This window comes from Trichechus manatus, unplaced genomic scaffold (genome assembly GCF_000243295.1).
Source record: "Trichechus manatus latirostris isolate Lorelei unplaced genomic scaffold, TriManLat1.0 scaffold00050, whole genome shotgun sequence".
In the NCBI taxonomy this organism is placed as follows: Eukaryota; Metazoa; Chordata; class Mammalia; order Sirenia; family Trichechidae; genus Trichechus; species Trichechus manatus.
Window position 1 is genome coordinate 14,659,355 of NW_004443986.1, and position 19,476 is coordinate 14,678,830.

The window sequence follows — 19,476 nt, forward strand, 5'->3', positions numbered from 1 at the left end:
ATGGCATAGTGCTAATCAAAAGATCAGTGGTTTGAACCCACCAGCTGCTCCATGGAAGAAAGATGTGGCAGTCCACTTCCATAAAGATGACAGCCTTGGAAACCCTGTGAGGCAGTTCTACTCTGTCCTACAGGGTGACTATGAGTTGGAATTGACTCAACGGCAATGAATTTGGTTTAGATTTGGGTGGCACTGAGGAAAAGAGAAGGCTTGCAGATAATTAAGTGCAAGCCTCCTAAACTAATCTGGGTGGATGCCACTAAACAATACAATGTATCTGAAAAAAGAGGAGCCCTTTGGGAGAAGAATGTGAAATAATGGGCCCAGCACTGGATAAGTTGAGCCCGTAGTGAACATTCAACTACCAACAGGTAGTGGGAAGACAGAAATGAGGATTGGAGGGAGCACAGGATTAGAGGTCGGGGAGTCTTCTCCACAGAGGTGCTCTAAAGTTATGACAACAGAGAGAATATAGACAGAAAGGCAAATGACTAAGGCTAAAGCTTAGGGAGAAGTCACCATTTGTGTCAGAGAGGTCGAAGAACCAGGAAGGAACAGGGAGGGAACAGCTTAATAGGCACAATGAAGGAAAGGGTTTCAAACACAGAAAGGGGCCAACAGCATCAAATGTAGGTAGATCAAGTAGTGCTAATTCTCAAGGAGGATACAGTAGTCACTCATGAAAATACATCAGAAATGAGAAGGGAATCCTTAGGGTAGGTAAGACTTTAGGATATAAGTAGAGTGACTAAAGGAAGCTGGGGTGAGGGGGCTTGAGGCCACAGGGATAGCTGTTGAGTGTAGGCAGTGGTGCCAGCTTTGAACAAAGGAGAAACAGAACGCAGAGAACATAGGTGAAAGACCCAGATGAATTTAAGATGAAAAAGAGGGGAGCTGAGACCATTCACTGAAATGACTACTGTCTTCCGGAGCATCTGCTAATTCCTTTGTGAATTAGATCAGGAATTTCTCCGGGAATTAGAATTCAGCGGGAAACGTTTAAAGTGGTAGTGTGGTAAGCTTAGCAGTGTTTCAATTTGAGTGAAAGGATCATGGAACAGTCATGGGCGTCCAGCTGAAGTTGGAAAGGCTGTATTTGTAGTGGGACAAATCACACTGCTATGCACTTCCCTGTGGTGACTCAGCAACCCGCTGCTGAGTCAAAAGACACTTGTTAGTTTTATCTGAGGCTGAAGATTGGAGTTAATGAGCAGGCAAGGTCATGAGGAAAAGGGAATTTAATCTAAAACAGTAAACTCAAAGTTGATATTCAGCAACCTTCCTAGTGTGGAGGCAAATCAAGGCAGGAAGGGCTGAGACCCTAGAAATCTCAAGGCTAATATGGCGCCACGGAGAGGGCACAAGAAGGTGAAGCAACAGAGACTGTGGTGATGCGGAAACTTCACAGTTTGAGATACTGAGTACAGTAGCTCTTGCTTAGGACAAAGCCCAGGAAATGGGTTTCTATACAGGAAAAAGAAATTCAAGCCCACTTCTAGATATTAAAATCATTGAATAATTAAACTAAGTTTGAAGATTTTGAAAACATTGTATGCAGCTTTGAACTGGGCTCAAAGATGCATACAAAGAAAATCAGTTATAAATACTGATGATTGGACCTAAGAAAGAAAGACTTTAAAAAAAATGGCCCGATGTGATTTGAGTTGTATAAGCAATCTTTTTTTAAATGCTAATTGCCCTAAGGTACAAATGGTAGAATGCAAATAGGTAAGTTGCACAAGGAGGCCCAGTGTCTAACAAGTGAATCATATCACTCAGCTCTGCCAAGTCACCTCTCCTACTGGTGTTTTGTGCCAGTTAACTCTGTTGGAGCAAGCTAAAATATTACACAAGGGCATCCTTTCTAGTGTCGCTTGAGAGTACACGGTCTTTGCAGAACACAATGAGCAGGCCAAATCAGGTTAGAGATATTACAAGGAAAATCTGGCAGGCAGCCATCTCAGCCTTGTTTCAGCTAATGTCCATAAAAACATAGGCTAAGAAAATGGTAGCATAATGTCTGGTGTTTGAGACCTAACAGCATGCAACATGTTTATGGCATGCATTTAGGCCACAAACTTTAGTCTGGGGCTGGAGCACACAGCAGACCTTCAGATCTGGTAGACAAAAGAGGGAAATTGGAAAACATGTCTTGTACTGTAATAAATATGACTGCTCTCCGAAGACCACAAACAGGTGGTTTCATGAAAGAAAAAACAATCACCGCCTATAGATTAAAAAAAAAAAAATCAAATGCTCCAGGTTTGTTTGTATAAAATAAATAGGTCAGTGCATATTTGGCTAATTGCAGTATTTTTTATGAGGCTATAACTGAGTGTAATCTGGCAAAAATAAGTCCAACTGAAATAGCTCAAGAGTGTAAGTTTGGGGGATTAGATGAGGTTTTGGAGTGGGGAGAAAAGTGAAAAAGAGGAAGAAAGGTTTCATTAAGCAGACCACATTCTCGTAGAAGGAGGGAGAAAAAAGAGCATCCAGACTGATTCTATTTTCATTCAAAATAACTTCTTACTTAGAATATTTTTCCTTTAAGTCCTTGAATATATTTATAATGGCTGCTTTCAAGTCATTGTCTCCTAAACCCAACATCTGGGTCCTCATGGAGGGTTTTGACTGCTTTTTTTTATTGACTAAGGGTAACATTTTCCTCCACCACTCGTCTGCCAGTTTGCCGTATTGTGATGGGTTGCATGTTGCTGTGATGCTGCAAGCTATGCCACTGGCATTTCAAACACCAGCACAGACTAGGAAGAAGGACCTGGCAGTCTACTTCTGAAAAAACTGGCCAGTGAAAACCTTATGAATAGCAGTGGAACATTGTCTGATATAATGCCAGAAGATGAGCTCCTCAGGTTGGAAGGCACTCAAAATACAACTGGGGAAAAGCTGCCTCTTCAAAGTAAAGTAGACTTTAATGACATGGATGGAGTTAAGCTTTTGGGACCTTCATTTGCTGATGTGGCACTACTCAAAATGAGAAGAAATAGCTGCAAACATTAATAACTGGAACATGGAATGTATGAAGTATGAATCTAGGAAAACTGGAAGTTGTCAAAAATGAAATGAACACATGAGGAACGATATCTTAGGCATTAGAGAGCTGAAATGGACTGGTATTGGCCATTTTTGAATCAGACAATATATGGTCTACTATGTATGGAATGACAAGTGAAGAGGAATAGCGTCGCATTCATCTTCAAAAAGAGCATTTCAAGATCTATCCTAAAGTACACACTGTCAGTGATAGGATAATATCCACATGCCTACAAAGACCAGTTAATACAACTATTATTCAAATTTACACACAAACCATTAATGCCAAAGATGGAAGAAACTGATGATCTTCTACCAACTTCTGCAGTCTGAAATTGATCAAACGTGCGATCAAGATGTATTAATAATTACTAGTGACTGGAATGTGAAAGTTGGAAACAAAGATCTGTAGTTGGAAAACATGTCCTTGGTAATAGAAAGGATGCTAGCGATCACATGACAGAATTTTGCAAGACCAACAACCTATTCATCAGAAACACCTGTTTTCACAACATACTCGGCAACTATACATGTGATCTCGCCAAATGGAATACACGGGAATCAAATCAAGTATATCTGTGGAAAGAGACAATGAAGAAGCTCAATATCAGTCTGAACAAAGCCAGGGGCCAACTGCAGAAAAGAGCATCAATTGCTCATATGTAAATTCAAGCTGAAGCTGAAGAAAATTAAAAACAAGTCCACAAGAGCCAAAATACAACCTTGAGTATATTCCACCTGAATTTAGAGACCATCTCAAGAACAGATTTGACACACTGAACACTAATGATCAAAGATCAGATGAGTCGTGGGATGACATCAAGGACATCACACTTGAAGAAAGCAAAAGGTCATTAAAAAGACAGAAAGAAAGAAAAGACCAAAATGGACGTCAGAAGAGACTCCAAAAGTTGCTGTCAGAAGAGACTCCAAAAGTTGCTGTTGAACACAGAGCGGCTAAAGCAAAAGAAGAAATGATCATGTAAAAGAGCTGAACAGAACATTTCAAAGGGCAGATCGAGAAGAAAGAGTAAAGTATTATGATGAAATGTGCAAAGACCTAAAGTTAGAAAACCAAACGGGAAGAACATGCTTGGCATTTCTCAAGCTGAAAGAACTGAAGAAAAAAATTCAAATCTTGAGTTGCGTTACTGAAGGATTCTATGGGCAAAATATTGAATGATGCAGGAAGCCTCAAAAGAAGATGGCAGGAACACAGAGAGTCACTGTCCCAAATATAACAGGTCAAGTTCAACCATTTCAGGAGGTAGCATTATGATCAATAATTGATGGTACTGAAGGAAGAAGTCCAAGCTGCACTGAAAGCACTGGTGAAAAACAAGGCTCCAGGAATAGACAGAATACCAATTGTGATGCTTCAACAAATGGATGCAATGCTGGAAGCACTCACTTGTCTATGCCATGAAAATTTGGAAGACAGCTACCTGGCCAACCAACGGGAAGAGATTCATATTTGCACTCATTCCAAAGAAAGGTGATCCAACAGAATGGGGAAATTACTGAACAATATCATTAATATCACAGCAAGTAAAATTTTGCTGAAAATAATTTAAAAAATGGTTGCAACAGTACATTCACAGGAACTGCCAGAAATTCAAGCTGGATTCAGAAGAGGATGTGGAATGAGGGATATCATTGCTGATATCAGATGATCTTGGCTGAAAGCAGAAGATACCACAAAGATGCCTACCTATGTTTTATTGAGTATGCAAAGGCATTCAACAGTGTGGATCATAACAAATTAGGGATACCATTGCAAAGAATGGGAATTCCAAACACTTAATTGTGCTCATGAAGAAACTGTACGTAGGCCAAGAGGCCTACGTTTGAACAAAACAAGCAGACAGTGAGTGGTTTAAAATCAGGAAAGGTGTGCGTCAGGGTTGTATCCTTTCACCATACTTAATCTGTATGCTGGGCAAATAATCCAAGAAGCTGGACTACATGAAGAACGTGGCTTTCGGATTGGAGAATGACTCATTAACAGCTTGCAATATACAGATGACACAACCGTGCTTGTTGAAAGCAAAGAAGACTTGAAGCACTTACTGATGAAGATAAAAGACTACAGCTTTCAGTACAGACTACACCTCACCATAAAACAAAAATCTTCACAACGGGACCAGTAAGGAACATCATGTTAAATGGAGAAAATGATAATGTCGTCAAGGATTTCATTTTGCTTGGATTCACAATCAATGTCCATGGAAGCAGCAGTTAAGAAACCAAATGACATATTCATTGGGCAAATCTGCTTCAGAAGACCTATACTTTGGACATGTTATCAGGAGGGATCAGTCCCTGGAGAAGGACATCATACTTGGTAGAGGGTCAGCAAAAAAAGAGGAAGACCCTTGACGAGATGGACTGACACAGTGGCTGCAACAATGGGCTCAAACACAGTGATTGTAAGGCTGGCACAGGACCAGGCAGTGTTTTGTTCTGTTGTACATAGGGATGCTATGAGCAGAAACTGACTAGACGGCAGCTAAAAATAACATTTTCCTGTTTCTTCTATGTCTAGTAATTTTTATTATACATTAGACATTGTGAATTGTTACATTCCTGAAAAGACTATTTTGTTCTAGCAGGCAGTTCAATTTAAGGCTGATATGTTGAATTTGTATAGGCCTAGATATATATGTTATTGGTGCAGATGTGTGGAACATCTCAAGTGTTTTCTAAGGTCCTCTAACTTGTCAGGACTTAACCTCCAAACTCTCTCTCCTCTGAGGATCTTATGGTATCTTGGTTTTAGGCATTATTAGGGTGGGTCTAGAGTAGGCTATATTCTAGTGCTAGGTCCTTATTTCTAAGGTGAGATCTTTCTGTTAAAACTCTAGTTATTCAGCTAAGATACTAAAGTATTTCAGTGCTCGCTGGGCTGGAATACAATACTGCTCCTAGCACCATCTGACCTCTGCTATCTCTGGTCCATTCTTACCCCTGTAGCAGCCACTCTCTAGTAGGACTCACAGAGTCCTTTCTTAAACATAAGTAGCCCACCCTTGCCATGGACATGTGAAGGACCCTCACACAGACTTTTGGGTCCCGTCCCTGCACACAGTTCCCTCATCTCTAGCTCTCCATCCTGCAGATTTCAGTGGCTTTAGCTGCTCCAGCTTTGACTTCTGCCTTCTTAGCTTAGTAGGACTAGCATGTTGTGCTTGGACTCTAGTTCACTGCACTGTAGTCAGGAAATTATCCTCTGATAGTGAGCTAGGTGACCATGGGGCTCACCTCCCAATTTCCCTTTCTCTAAGGACTGCACTTTATTATGTCTTTATCTTAGTTATTCATTTCTGAGGAGTCACAAATTATTAATAAGCTGCCTTGTCACCTCAAGGCAGCTACCTGAACTGTACATACAAGAACCTGAAAGAAATACCCAGATGCAGTCTAGGGCTTCTTCTTGACCTTTTTATCGAGACTAACCTGACTTCACTCTGTAGTTCACCTATTACCTGCCTCATTGGGGAGACATGGTGGAGTATAATTTCCTATGGGCTCACTGTACTCCACCCTTTCTTTCCCACTGATCTGAGATGCTGCGGTATCCTTCCCCACTAGAGCTGAGGGAGGCCTGCTATATGCTGGGATTCGCCTGAACAGTCTACCCAATTTTGTGGTAGCTAGAGGAGTTACTGGTCACGTCTCTGTGTTTTTAGCTTCTAATGTCTCCCACCCTCCAATTACCTGAAGCAGAGTAATTACTCCTCAGCCTGTGTTATTTTTGTCTGTGTATGCCTCTCTGCCCAGCTGATCTACCTACTTTTCCAATATTGGATGGTCTTCCAAATTCTCCTTTTAGTACTTAATTGATATCCCAACAAGTCAGGTTACAGAGCAGTTAGAAACACCTGTTCTGGAGCCCAGTTGTGTAAGTTTGAATTGCAGTGCTCCCCGTTTACTTGCTGGGGACAAGTTACTTAACTTTTACGTCTCAACTTTCTTACCTACAAAATGGAGATTATCATAGTACCTCCTCTCATATTGTTAATGTGAAAAATAAATGAAATAAGCAATGTAAAATGCTTAGCATAGAGCCCAAGTCATAAAAAGTGTTTTGTAAATGTTAGCTCTTACTAGTATTATCTTTTATATGATACTTTCATTTAAAATCTTTTTTTCTCCCACTTGCCCTTTATACTTTTTTCCAAGGTGTATAATTATACAGACTAAGCAATCAAATTTCCCATTATACAGAGTTGTCATTGTTAGTTAATCATAACCTCACATTACAAAATTAACAGAACCTCCTAACCTTAAAATTCATATTTTTTCCCCAGCACTATTCCCATAACCTTCACTAATTCATTCAGTTTCCCCTCATTCTCACTGAACCATCTCTATTTTAAAATTTGTTCAGGTGTTCTAACAGACTGATTTTTAAGGGAATTAAAAGATTTTTCTTTCCATCTGTAAACATTTATTATGTTCAACGCATATTATACAGAGTAGAACAATTTAAAATAAGCATAAATAAATGTACCAACTTCTATTTAAGTATTTTCTTTTCTTATAATCCAAAACGCTAACTCCATTTTAAGAATGCTAACTCTCTGTTAATTGATCAGTCAATGTTACTGCCAAAGAAAGCTTCATCCCAATTTTGAGATGCCCAAGTATCCATCAGGGTTGTATAAACAGATATGTGAGGAGAGAAATACTCATTTTTTCCCCTTGTCTTCACTGTTCAGCAAAATTAGAGTTTATTTTTCTCTAAGGCTAAAAAAAAAAAAAAAAAGTCCAACAAATAGAAAGTTTTATTTCCTTGACATTGGTTTGTTTTTATTTTTTTAACTGGTTCTCTTTCCTGCCGTATTCAGGATACTGTTGTTATGCTAATTTTGCTTCACATTTGTTGGGGTTGTTAGTTTCCATTTAGTTAGCACCGACTATGGTGACTCCAAGTACAACAGAACGAAACATTGCCGGGTCCTGCTCCATCTTCATGATTGTTGATACCCTCAAGCCTAGTGTTGCTGCCACTGTGTATTTTGAGTGCCTTCCAACCTAAGAGGCTCATCTTCCAGCACTACATCAGACAATATTCTGTTGTGATTCAGAGTTTTCACTGCCCAGTTTTCAGAAGTAGATTGCCAGGCCTTTTTCCTTAGTCTGTCTTAGTCTGGAAGCTCCACTGAAATTTGCCTACCATTGTTGACGCTGCTGGTATTTGAAATACTGGTAGCATAGCTAGCTTCCTGCATCACAGCAACACCCAAGCCATTACAGTACAACCAACTAACACCACACTGGCTTCTTCTGAACTATAATACTGTATGTTTCCCTTCTCTTATCCTAGGCCCCCAAAGACTCCTTTTAAGCACGTTTTTCACTATGACCAGGCCTGGCTTCTTCTTTGCAGGTGTTGGTTGTCCAGACTTCTCATTTGTTTACTAGGCTTCTATTTACCATTTACTAACAAATATCCATAGAGTGTTGACTCTATGTTAAGTACTATGCTATGAATGTAGCACTGTTCTCAAAGGCATTCTGAGGGAGAAGCTTGATAGTAAACTGGGCAACCCTCCATACACAGTCCTTCTCTTCACTTAAAGATCACTAGTAAATGTATTGATCCGCTACATTTGTCTACTTTTCTCTCTCTTTATCTGATGAATTCTCTCACTATTTTCTCAGGCCTCTAAATGCAATAAGGTGCCCAGTACAAGACTCTTCTTCTCTAGCTCTAAATTCCAGTTTATAGGAAATACAGGAGATACAAGAATATGCCAAATGACATCTTGAAGAGACAACCAAAAGAAAATCCAGAAAGTGGGAGTGTCATGTGGGATAAATGGCTCAACTCTTCAGCAAGTTATCATCAATAAAAAGGGACTGCACCAGATTAAAAGACTTAAGGGACAAGACATCCAGGTACAATGTGATGTTCTGGATTGGACACTGGATTAGACAAACCAGCTATACAGGATATGTTTAGTTCATCTGGGAAAATCTGAATATGATTTGGGTGTTAAAGATGAAAATTTACTGAAACGGAAAGATGGAAATCACTGAATAAAAAGGCAGGTTGTAAAACATTATGTACAACTTGTGATTGAAAAGGAAACCCTGGTGATGTAGTGGTTAAGAGCTATGGCTGTTAACCAAAAGGTCAGCAGTTCGAATCCGCCAGGCGCTCCTTGGAACTCTATGGGGCAGTCCTTCTACTCTGTCCTTTAGGGTCGCTATGAGTCGGAATTGACTTGACGGCAACGGGTTTGGTTTGGTTGGTTTTGATTAAAATTGTATACACACACATACACACATACGTATTTTCAGAAAACCGAAAAACGTGTGTTAAAGTGTTACCAGCAGTCGTATCTCGGTGGTGAGAATGTGATGTTACTAAAAAAACTTTTTTTGCTTGATTATATTTTGTAACTTTCTATATGTCTATATATGGCTGTAATAATAAAAGCCTATTTTAAAAAAATGACTCACTTTCCCCCAGAAGCCTTATAGAAGAAATTTCATACCCTCTAATCACGCCCTGATTCTATAGGATTTTGGCATATCCTATTGCACGGTTTATCCTAAGCTACCGCATTTAATTAGGTTCTCTGTGTGTGGTCCTTGCCCCTACACTTTGAGACTTCTTTTGCACTCTCAAATCACACCTGGCAGAATATTTATTACTTTAGTAAGTATAATACATATGTAACTAATAGATACTTGCTGTCCAACATGGCAAAAACATAAACAGGAAGAATGAATGTGAAAATTTCATAGAATCTTCTTAAAATAAAGCTCAGTATTATATGAATGCGTCTATACCAGAGAAGACATTTTACCCCAAGCCTAAGAGTCACACTATTAAAAAATCCTATTATTAATACCACAATTAATCTATAAGCCTATTCATCCTATTCGGTAATATTAGGCTAGTTAATATATATTACATTCATATAACTCTAATATATAATTAAAAACTTTTCAAAACTCTTGCTAATCACAGAAAACACAGGTTCTGTAAGATACCCAGACAGTATATACATCTTTATCTGTATCTGATGTGATCTCGAAAGTGTTCTGCTTAGAACTTCCAAAATTGTAGGCAATGAGTATGTATTCACTACAAATAATGAAACTATTATGAAGATGAAAAAATTATGGGTAGTGAATATTATAGATATTTTGTCTCACTTCTTGGGAAGGCTGATAAATAGGAAATTCAAAGGAGACACGCAGTAGATGTTATGTTAATGAATTCTTTCTAAAGCATGCTTCTTTTAAAGGAACAGGATATTGGGCACAGGTGACCTCAAAGCTCTACCTAGGCAAGAATTAAATAAATTTCCTAAAAAAAAAAAATTAAAATTAAACAGTACAGATAATTCATTCCCAGGTTTCTCCTTCAGATCTCAGCTCTAGTACCAAGAGACTGGAACATTCTTCATCTTATATCAAAAGGACCATCAACAGAAATTCACGAGCAGTGAGTTCTGCATTCTCCTTAAAAGCTAGTTTTGCTTTTACTCACCTCTTTTACTCTTTGGGGGTGTGTTTTCTTTACCTAAGTTGATTTCAGGTTCTCTCCAAAAATTACTGTCTCCTTAATTATTTGAGCTGGCCGAAACACGAGGTCCTCTTTCAGACCTGATATATCAAGTTGTAAATGGTTCCCTGAAGTTGGGCTCACACATCCAGCTTTAGTGAAAACTCATGTTACTCCAGGCAGATGGGGCTAGTTGCTGAGAATGTTTTTGGTAAAAGATGAACGCCTACTAAATGACTTTCTGACAATAAAATATTTCAACTGGTTACATTCTGATACATTCTGATATTCCAACAATGTTTTGAGTTCATAAAGTACTTTTTACCCTAGGGTTTAAAAGTTTCACTCAAACATAAATCCATTAATCCCCCTGAACAGTCCTATGAAGTCAAGAGAGCATATTCTAACTCTGCATACAAAATGCTTCCAGAATGAGCTTATAAATCAGTCATCTTTTCAGCCATATGCATACAGAATTACAATTCTACATGCCCCAACAGAAAAATATGGAAATACCATACAGAGGTTGCTTTTAAATAATCTCATGCAAACATTTTAAGACTGAAAACATTTTTTCTGCTGTTAAAAAGATACATTTTAAAAGTAAATATGTGACAGATATGAGGTTGCTATAAATTCTGAAAATGACTTACCTATTAATGTAACTCAGGGCAACATAGGTTGGCTGCTGTAATTCTTGTTTTTCTAAAACACGTGGATCAGTATCTGTAATAAAAACACAATTATGATTTTTCAGCTTTTGCATCAGAATATATGAGGCTACCTAAAAGAAGCTAACAGAGGCTAAACAGAGAAAAAGATTAATTTCGTATACCTCTTTGTAAAGAAAACTCAGTCAGTAAAGCACAATCATTTGTTCATTCGTTCATAAATAACAAGATATTGCATTACTTTCCAAGGGAATTCCAAACATCAACAGTGATAAAATGCCCATCTGTCACACAAACTCTTGCACAATCCCCCTCATAAATATTGGTTTTCACTGCTTACAGTTACAATGTTGGCATGGTTTTCAGTGGTTAATCGGACCAAGAAAGAAAGTCTCTGTTAATTATGATCATTTCAATGCTGGAACAAATTAGTTGCCATTGGAAAGGTCCATCAATTTGAAATTCTACTGAGTATTGTTCTTGTTCAATGAACACTTTTCTGGGTTTGGATTCATTTTCTGGAAGGCAGCTCTTCTTCTTAAATGTATAATGAGTTTATTATAACTCTTCTAGACTCTCAATCAGAAATTCTCATGCTGGTCCAGAGTCAACAAACACCACATTCACCAGAGGGGTTTTCCCCTTGAAGAGATAGAATTCAAGACCATGGCAACACTTCCTCACTATGCCTCTCTGGCACAACACAACAAAAGCACTTTTCACAACTAGAAATGTATTCTCAAGTTTCTCATGTAGAGAAATGACAGTGATAAATACACACAAAAACAATGTGTATATAATAAGACTATAAAAGGAGGAAAGTGAGCTCGTTTTACATTTTCTTAGAAAAAAGTTCAGACATTTAACACAGATTTAATTATAACCTCATTTAAAATCATCTCATGATTAGAAGTCTTCCAGCTGCACTTGGCAATAACACCTTCTTTGATGTAATGACAGATGTTGTTTCAAGCGCCTTGGTAGGGGAGGTGTTTACTGCGAGTGGTAGATGTAAGATACATACACTAACTTTAAAGTGCATTAACAGGTGGCGGGGGTTGGGGAGCAGACACAGTGGCACACAGCACGGGGGGCAAAAATGATAGCCCAAAAATCAATTTAGAATGCTTTTTGGCTCCCTGACTAACATGCAACAGTAGTGCCAATTTTATTCTTGGTGCTAAAGTTAAGAATCTCACGTTCACTTTATTGTTTTTTCTATGCCAAGAATTACAGGGACACTCTATTCAGAAATCCTGTTTCCTGGGTCTTTGCCACCGCCACTTTGCCTGGGTCCTTGAAAGCCAAATTCCTAACAAGAGACAAAGATTCTCTGAATGGCTCCATCGAGTCAGGTCTCAAGGTTTTGGCAGTGCAAATGAGAACAGATTAGCAGCCAGCATTTCTTCTCCTGCCTCCAATGATTACATATGCAACTGAGGCAGTTCCTAGGTGACTGGCCTATCCCTACAACCAGCATATCTCTAAATACCCAGAAACCACTCTTCTACGGATATGTATTTTTCAAACACAACCCTAACTCACACTAATCCAAGTTTACTGTGATCCCAAAGTACATCAAGGTTTCTGAGAAGACTGCTCTATGCACTTGACCTGTACTTACTGGAGAGGAGACAGTAGAACAAAGCTCAACAGAGAAAGATGTTTTGTCAAAAAAAAAGGTGTATTTGAATGCTGAGCAGACCATGTATGCAAATGATGACTGACATACCAATCCTGCAAGGTCTTTCCAGGTGGTTAACGAGGTAAGAAACAGATTGGTGACACAATCCATGGAAATGAAAAGAAAGAGGAAGATAAAGAACGAGGCAATGATTGCAGATGTCTGTGGAAAATTTCTCAAGGGCTCACAAAATAGTATGAGTTTAGGAATTGATGATCAAGAGGTTTAGCCTGTGAGACAGGGGCCTCAAATTGATTGATTAAAACACATTCTTTCAAAAGAGACATTCTGATGCGTGATGACATATTGTATATTATTCTGAAAGAAAATAACACTGCTTTAAGTCTAAAATATGAATATAATGCGGGAAAGAATAAAGGGGCCAACAAACATTTTTGTATCTTTCACTTTTGCTTTCATTCCTGTAACGGACCCCCAATCAAACAGTATTCCCACAGATCATCTTCTAAAGCTTTTGTTTGTTTCCAAATAATATAATTTCTAAAATATTTTAAATATTATCTTTCCAAGCTACCTTGATATTTTTTATTTGTGTAGAATAAGTCTCCAGGTTACGAATAACTGAATAACTCGTACTTGTCCTTGAATGTTATGTAAATTTGCCCTCACTTTGAAACGACTGAACCAACCCCTACTCACAACAAATTCATCACCACAATCACCTTCACTTGCTGCATGTGTGACTGTTAAATCACTGAAAAGGCTTAAAGCTTTCTCTTGCACTAAACGAAGGCTAAATTAGAACCGTACGCACCTGCTCCAACTTACCTATAAACTGGTCTTGAAGGCAGACTTAGGAACAGATCTCTTCCGTAACGCGGGGACTGCCTGCACACGTGTGCGTGTCTGAGTATATGTGTACACATGCATACATTTATATTATTCTTTAAACTAGTAATACCTCTTTGGTGGACGGGAGATGATAGGGAAAGAGAAGAAAGCACCTTATATAAAATTCTACAGTTATCTGATGCTCAAATAAAATGGTGTTGGCCCCTGACATTCACACAAATTGCATCTTGGAATCTTGTTTCACAAAGAATTCAATAATGTTCAGTACTCTATTTGCAAAGCAAGGTTTTGAAATTTGATTTTCTTACTTTGCTTCATCGCTTTCCATAACTTATGCTAGACTTATGCTGACATATCCTTAGATTATGAGCAGTGAAACCGACTTATAGCTTCTAAATGCCACCCTCTCCATGACAAAAAGACCATCTGGAAACACCTCAGCCAGGCTTCTTTTTTCTAGAATGCAGACTCTGTTAACCAAGAACGTAGAAGTTCTGGACAGACATCCACCAGGCCTAAAACATCTTTTTCAGATTAAACCTTTCTTTGAGCACCCTCCATAACCTCAATTAAAGCTTTGAGTTCTTGAAATTAGGTGCTTGGTGCCCACAAATCAGGAGAAGGCTGCACAAAAGGGCTACTGGAGGAAGACCATGGGCTGCTGGTCACAAATAAACATCAGTTCCATCCCTCGTTTCCTGGCTGACTGCTGTGTGGTGATCATGACTTACCATTTTACAGATTTAATTACACTGTTAATCATTTCACATTCAGTAAAAATATAACAGCTGCTTTCATTATTTCTTCCTCTCTGACAAAAAGTAACTGTTGCTAAAAACTCACCCCAGGAGAGGACTAGAGAGACAACAGACTTGCATTTTCACAGCAGGACGGCCTGCTGGTACTGCACAATGACATATTCCTCATGAGGATTAAGAAAACAGAATGAACATTATCAAAATGAAGTGGAGAGATTAAAATCAAGTTGAATTCAACAACATACCCCAACTTCCTTATACCACGTGCCACACTATTGAGTAAATTTTGCATAAGTTGGTACAGTAAGAAATATAATATGGATTGGAATGGCTATAGTACACAATCTCCCAGATATTCCTCTGGTTTGTTTCTTTATGGCACAAATAGAAACCTGGAACTGAAATTGTCTACAACTGCCCAGAGATATAATCCACCTCAGTAAATAGGTCATCTATGGGACAAAAAAAAGACCTAGAATTTTTCATAGCCATATGATGCTTCTTAAGCTGGGAACCGGGCAACAAAGACAGTATTTATATAATAATGGCTGTCTACAGACACCACTTTTATATCTCTAAGAATTGATGGACGATAAACCCAAAATTTATCAGCAGGGCAGGGTGTTCCCAAACACAACATGAACAGAGATTATGAGAGTGTTTTCTGCCTCATGCCACCCTTGCACACTCAGATTTCAAGTTGACTGAAAGCTAAAGGAATTAAATATTAAAATGCATTAAAAAATATCCTAGTGATAAAAGCCTATCAGTTTGCTTCAAAGCTTTAAAACACAACATCCTCTAAAGTAAACAGCAATGTGCCTCTTCTACTCATTGTTATCTCAGGGAAATACTTTGAATGCACAGCTCTATAATGATTTACCTACATAACACTAGACAGAGTGGAAGCTTTCTGCAGCTCATATGGTCCTAGTGACTCATGGTTTTACAGATTCAATTAAATGGCAAAGGGCTTGATGTTACAGCGTTAGCTCCCATTGCTTCTCAAGTGGAAAGGAAAAAGCAAGGCAGACGGCAGAAATAAGGACAGGACAACATTCAGATCCTTCTCAACAGGAACAGAAATTGCAACGCGCCCAAGGAAAGGCAAACACCACAAACCACCTTGTTCAATCAATAAGGCCCATATTCATCGGCTCTGCTGTCTCCTGCCTTGGGAACTAATGACAACGAGTGTTTGGATTTACAAGGTTTCTAATAGCCTTTTGTAGTGTTATCTTCAAGCCTAAAGGAGAATTCTACCAGGCCTGTTTGCTGGGTTGACTCAGGCTAATTAATGAGCTCATGGACTCTGGCTATGCTTTAGCTAGTCAACATTGTTGGGGTTTATATACCTGGAACTACTTACAATTTAGGAAAGTCAGAAACCAGCCACAGTACCTCTCTCAACAAGACTAAAGAGGCCTCCGTTGGAATGAGGATTTGCAGGCTGGAAGGCAGCAGTGAGGGGAAGGCATGACATCACGCCTCAAAAAGGCCTTCCTCAAAGTACACCCTCCAAACGCCAGGATCTTTTCTAAGTGAGTTTGGCCAGGATCTTTTTCTAAGTGAGTTTGGCCAGGATCTTCTCTAAGTGAGTTTGGCAACAGCAGGAGGCCTGAGAAGATGTGAGTAGGAAGGCAGTGGAGGATTTGCAGCACTGGAAGACCCTGGCTGGAAAGCCCACAGCCCCACTCAACCAGATGAGTGATTTCAAAGATCTGGGCTGGATATGCCACTTTTCTTTGGACCCACTCAGTAATAATTAATGGGTAGTGTCTGTTCTCAGCCTTCCCACACGTGGTTCCACTCATAAAAGCTGCAGAGTTTTAAAATTTATCCAGCGTGGACTTCCACAAAATCCCTCCCTCCTTACTCTGCAGCACTTCATTCCTAGCGCCCTCAATGTTCTTATGTCCTGTGGGTATATTCTTGCCCCTCCACACTTCTCAGGAACTTGCATCTCTCTAGCACTCAGCTCAGTGCTTGGCATGCATGAAGAAGATGCACAATACGGCTGAATGAATACACTGACCGATTTATTTTATGATGAGAAAACTGAAGACTTTTGATTAAACATGGCAGATTGACCACGGGCATTTGTTTTCTTTATCATCAAGACCCCATTAAAAATGAAAACAGAATAAAAAACTCACTAGGGATAGAAAAAAGGGAGAGGGCACATTAGCAGACAAATGATTTCAATCAGTATTTTGAAGACAGAAAATCTATGTTGTTACGTTAGATGCCATCAAGTTAATTTCAACTCATAGGGACCCCATGTAACAGAGTAGAACTGGACTGTAATATTTACGGGAGCAGATTGCTAGGTCTTTCTCCTGCAGAGCCACTAAGTGGGTCTGAACTGCCAACCTTTCTGTTAGCAGCCGAGCACTTAACCGTTGCGCCACCAGCGCTCCTTAGAACACTTACACAGGAGTAGAAACTGACCAAGAGTGAAGTTACAACCTAAAGTGCCTACAGTGGTGAGACCCTGATTCAGCCAGTAGCTGAACCCCCCTGCAGAAGGCCTAAGAGATCCTGTCTGGGAAGTGCCAGGTGTGGCAAAAGGCAAGAGGTAGGTTCAGGGCTGAAAACAGGAGGACTGTTTTAGAGGCTGATTATTCAGATACACTGAACCAGGACACCAAACAAAGCAGAGTGGGAGGTGGCAGTAGAGGGAGCACAGGACCGAAAACAGGGAAACTAAAATGGAAATATGCTTCCTTCATGCTCCCAAGAACACTGGCAGTCAGCCAGTGAGAAGGACTCATCTCTGATTAAAGTAATGGGTGTAGAGAAAAGACCTCCAGCCAACATCTGGTGATTCCCTAATCAAATAACCTTCCTACAGTGAAGTCCATGGTCAACAAGCTCGACCCATGCCTCCATCCACAGCCTCCCATCTGTTTTTTACTGCCTCAGTCTTAAACATGCAAATAATAGTCAAGGGATGAACACTAGACATTTGATGAAAATGTCTCAAATATGAATGAGAGATAACAAAACCCAAATTGGGAGGAAAAGAAGGGAGGGAGGGAGGAAGGAAGGAAAGAAAGAAACCAGAAAGGCAGGTAGGAACAAAGCAGCAAAAAAATCAAAGCCTAGGAGGTTGTCTACTTCCACAAACCCAGCTGATGACAAGGCTAGGTTCAGAACTCCTGAGTCCCATCAGGCCAGCATTCTAACCTCTAAAAGAGGTTGCTCATCCTCGGAAGTCATTGCTACCATCCGGTTATAACACTGAGCTCCATACAGACATTCTTTACAGCTTTCTTAAAAGCCCAGCATGGTTCTGTTGCAACTTTCACTCCACTTTTAAGATCGAATTTGATCAACCAACTATTTACAAAGACCAACTCTTTAATTCACGGCTAGTTTACTGCAGCTGCTGAAATAAATATTTCTTGTTGGCAACAGCCCTTTCAAAAAAAAAAAACCAATCCTACAATTGCACATAACCAGCCTTTGAATGGATCAACTTTTCCTTAGTTTATAGACACGTCATTTAAAACTTTTCCCAAGCCATAATTTCCATTACAAGGCAGTCAGTGCAAATTACAGTGAGATTCTTGCCTTCCCAAATCCAATGTGAAATCCAGATGCAGTTAAGTGTTGCCATAAACTTTATGAGCTAAATATCTAAAAGTCGGGGACACTGCAGCACAATTACACCCTCTATTAAAAAAGAGCACTCACGTTCACATTTGTAGCCTGAGTTTTCCTGCCACAAGCAAATAAATAACAGTATTCAACAAAGAACTGTTTGGACAAAGCTCCAGGAGGCTCATTTATAAACAAACACTACATGTTGCAGGCTTCAGTATTTCTGGCACGGCCAAGAAGGTCAAAGTTATTTAGAAATAGTTCGACTAGGATACTCTCTAACTCTTTATCAACCCATCAAAATCCTAAGGTCACCATAGGAATGGTAGCTATTTTTCCCTAAGTATAAAATGTATAAAACAAACAAACAAACAAAAACACCAAATCAGTTGCCATAGTGTCGACTCTGACTCATGGAGAGCCCACGTGTATCAGCAAAACTGTGCTCCATAGAGTTTTCAGTGACTGATCTTTTGGAAGTAAATCACCAGCCTTTAGGTTAGTAGCTGAGCAGTTAACCATTTGTGCCACTCAGGGACTCCCATAAAATGTGTAGTCCTACACATATCAAAATGACATTATTAGTCCATACTCTTCAGTGGTGACAAGGTATTGCTTATCCACCAGGACTCTCACCTTACTACCACATAGATAAGAGAACCTGCCAGAGACCATCATGGCTGTCAGGTACACCAGTGAAGTGTACAACCTAAACATCTGTATACAACAGCCCTGGGGACTGGGGTCAATCTGGGACTAATGAATAAGGAAATGGTTTCAAAGAGGAGTAAAGCCAAAACTTGGTGTCCTTTAACCCTAGGTGCACATGTGGGTGCACAACACACGTCCTTCTGCTTCCCCAGAAATGAACCTCATGATGGATCCAAGCAGTATGTGCTACAAAAGACCATGAGGGAGCATCTAAGGAAGTTTTAGATATCACTTCTACCCATGGAAAGAGCCTATAAGTAGGTTATCTTAACTAGATACCTCCCTGGTGGGTGAAGCTAGATGACAAGAGAAAAGGCAGGGAGAATACCAAGCCCGTTGTTGCCGAGTCACTTGCAACTCACCCTGAAGGACAGAGTAGAACTGCCTCACAGGGTTTTCCAGGCTGTAATCTTTATGGAAGCAGACTGCCACATCTTTCTCCTGTGGAGCAGCTGGTGGGTTTGAACTGCCAACCTTCTGAGTAGCAGCCAAGTGCTTAACCACTGTGCCACCAGGGCTCCTCCAGGGAGAATAATCCATTGCTGTCCAGTCGATTCTGACTCATAGTGACTCCACAGGACAGAGCAGAAGTGCCCCATAGGGTTTCCAAGGAGCAGCTGGTAGATCTGAACAGCCGACCTCTTGGTTAGCAGCCAA

At 39.7% G+C, this 19,476-nt stretch overlaps 1 protein-coding gene across 1 annotated transcript in view; it reads right to left on the minus strand.

Moving 5' to 3' along the window:
- JAZF1 (JAZF zinc finger 1) overlaps positions 1-18,542 on the minus strand; it is a 160,067-nt gene extending 141,525 nt beyond the window's left edge. The window contains exon 1 of the mRNA XM_004377488.2: positions 11,230-18,542. Within this exon, the coding sequence (XP_004377545.2) occupies positions 11,230-11,342 (113 nt within the window). The 5' untranslated portion in view covers positions 11,343-18,542. The remainder of the gene's footprint in view (positions 1-11,229) is intronic.
- Between the last annotated feature and the right edge of the window lie 934 nt (positions 18,543-19,476).